The 2815-nt window shown below is 58.7% G+C and overlaps 1 protein-coding gene across 1 annotated transcript in view; it reads right to left on the bottom strand.

The window, feature by feature from the left end:
* MYO18A (myosin XVIIIA) overlaps nt 1-2815 on the bottom strand; it is a 102328-nt gene that overhangs the window by 40017 nt on the left and 59496 nt on the right. The window contains exons 11-14 of the mRNA XM_010861683.1: nt 2625-2676; nt 2475-2495; nt 1178-1189; nt 188-365 (exon numbers count right to left, since the gene is read on the bottom strand). Coding sequence (XP_010859985.1) covers nt 188-365; nt 1178-1189; nt 2475-2495; nt 2625-2676 — 263 coding nt within the window. The remainder of the gene's footprint in view (nt 1-187; nt 366-1177; nt 1190-2474; nt 2496-2624; nt 2677-2815) is intronic.

Genomic DNA, 2815 nt, shown 5'->3' with positions numbered 1-2815 from the left:
GTTTGGGGCCTGTGGGCAAGAGGGTCAGCTCTATCTCCTGCTCCCTGGGACTCCATACCTGGGCATGCTCCCTACCCACCCCCACCCAGGCCCAGGCAGCACGGAGCATCTGTTCGCCCAACAGTCTGCCCACCCGGAGATGGCAGTGCACCCTGGAAGCAGCCTCTGACCACACGGGACTCGAGTACCTGTGCCGTCACCCAGGCTGCTCTCCTCAGGGCCCTGGCGGAAGGACGTGGAGCGCTGCAGGGTGCCAGCCTGGTGGTGGTGCTTGAAGATGGCTGAGGAGAGCTCTTCCAGGCTGCAGCCCAGCAGGTACGCAGCCTTCTGGGCCCACTCATGGCGAGCAAACTGCCTGCGCCCAGCTATGAAGTAGAAAAAAGAATCTAGCATCTTGGGTCTCCTTCCTCAGGCTGCTTGATGACCACTGTACCCTTCGGCTCCCTCGCGCCCACAGCGATAGGGAACAGGCACCCTCCAGAAGGAAAAAACTGAGCCCTGATGACATCAGCAAGGGCTCCAGGCATAACAGGGACAACCACCAGCTGCCAGTGCTGCCTGTGTCTCTTAGGGGTGGCGTTTCCGACTCTTTGTGACCCCATGGACTCCCTCCCCTCCAGGCTCCTCTGCCCGTAGAAGTCTCCAGGCAAGAAAACTGGAGTGGGTTGCCATTTCCTTCAGGGGGATTTTCCCCACCGAGGGATTGAACCCCAGCCTCCTGCATTGCAGGCAGATTCTTTACTGTCTGAGCCGCCAGGGAAGCCCCTTGGAGAGAATGAGCAGATCCAAAAAGAGGAGGTAACTCCACGCTGCGGCCACCAGAGGGCGCCCCAACAGCTGGGAAAGCCCCTTTAGAGGGCTTGGCTCCAGGTGCCAGTGGTAGGGAAGGACAGAGGACAAGCCGGCCCACCTGTGAAAAGCACAAGACCAGCCTGTGCCTGGTGGTGGGGGGGCAGGGGACGTGTATCAGAAGAGTACTGGCGCCCCCCGCATTCCATGGACACACTAGGGCCCTTCCCCTTCGCCCCAGCCATCCACCAGGGGAGATCTCAAATGTCCACTGTGGCCCAACAGTGGGGAGGCAAGAAAGAGCTGCAGGGGGCTGGGACGACGCGCCTCAGCCAACACGCCTCTAATCGCCGCAATTAGGGAACGCTAACAAGAAACAAGGTTTTACCTTCGGCAGCTTCTGTAAGGCAAAGGACCAGCATGCAGCATGCAAAGAAAAACAGCGTGTTAGCAAACAGTCATCAGCTGAGCCTGCCAGGCCCAGGGTAGGGCCTGTAGGGGGTGGGGGTTTGTGAAGAAGAGCCAGACAGAGAACACAACCCCCATTCAGAAACTCAGAAACACAAACACACACACACACACACACACGCACACATTCACAGCCTCATAGTATTTGTATGGATATAATCACACCGACACACACAGAAAGAGACCCAAAAATACTTTCTACCACACATACACACATGTGCGCGTACACACACACACACACACACACACACACACACACACCCCTCTAGCAAATCCTGGAAGCTCTGAAGAGCTAACAGACGCTGCTCAACAAGGTCCATGTGCTGACGCACTCAGAGCTCTCCACATGCAGTCAGCACTGAGTAGGGCTACAGGAAACCTGGGCTGTCACCTCCTCAGAGGGAAAGAACGTCCTCAACACACAACCATACGCCCATCCACCCGCCCATCCACAAGTGCGCAGCAGCTTTAACTCTGAGCCCGCTTCCTCTTTGGCAGGGATGCCACCTGCTGGGATCATAAGGTACCTACCTTATGATGCCTGCTCTTTCCTGTTCCCACCCCGCCTCCCACCCACCAGCGCTTCCTCACTCCTGCTGACAGCCTGGGGCCCTTCATATCCCAGAGGAAGATGAAGCCAGCGCCCCAGGTGCCGTTCAGAAGCAGCAGCCCTTTCTCTATACTGGAGGAGAAAGAGGCAAAGAGGCGCTCAGAGCGCCGGCCCATCCATTTCATCTCGGAGGAAGGCAGACCAAGCCACACCAAGCTCCCAGCCATTCGTGAGACCCCAAGCACTAATGCTGAAGCTGCAGCCCATTCGATACCACGGCGCCTGCTGCCCCCTAGTGGCCGCCACCCTGACATGCAAGAGGAAGAGGCTCTTAAATACCAAACCAGTGAAGACTAGGGAAGATTGAGAGGAAACTGGCCTTGGGAAGCCCCAGGAAGCAACACACCCTTCCCCACCTATGCCCCACGGAGGGCATCCTGAGAGGTTCCAGGATCTGTACTCAAAGCACGTAGAAGAAGCTATTCCTGGGCCTCTGAGAAGCCCCGCTGCCCACAGGCACCCTTTCCACCCTCAAACCTGGGGCTTCTCCCAGGCCAGTGCCCTCTGCTCTGATAGAAAAAGCCCAGCCCCCAGAGAGAGCCCAGGGCAAGCACCAAGACAGGGCACGGTGGCCCCTACACCCCTGGTCGGGGTCAACGTCAGTTACCCGCTTGCTCCTCGGGGGCCTCTGTCAGGAAGGGAACAGAAGGAGAGTTATTCTGGGGGAGGCGGGCTACTCTGAGTTCGTGCCCTAGTCCTTCCCCCCAGCCCCCTGCTGTTCACAGCCCTTCCGGCCACTGTCGCCTCTGGCCATCACTGGCAGAGACGCTCCTCTGGGTGTTTAGAGGCTTCTGCTCTGATGAGGGGGACTGGGAAAAGGGACAAGCCAGAGAGAGGTGTCTGATAACAGGCAAGTGTGTGCGGGGTGAAGACGAACTGGGGGCGGGCCGGGCGCCCACCAGCTTTCCCGGGTGACCAGCCAGCCTGCTGGGCTCCACGGTGGGTTAC

Source organism: Bison bison, unplaced genomic scaffold (genome assembly GCF_000754665.1).
Source record: "Bison bison bison isolate TAMUID 2011002044 unplaced genomic scaffold, Bison_UMD1.0 scf7180017864472, whole genome shotgun sequence".
In the NCBI taxonomy this organism is placed as follows: Eukaryota; Metazoa; Chordata; class Mammalia; order Artiodactyla; family Bovidae; genus Bison; species Bison bison.
This window is presented reverse-complemented; position numbering and strand designations above follow the sequence as displayed.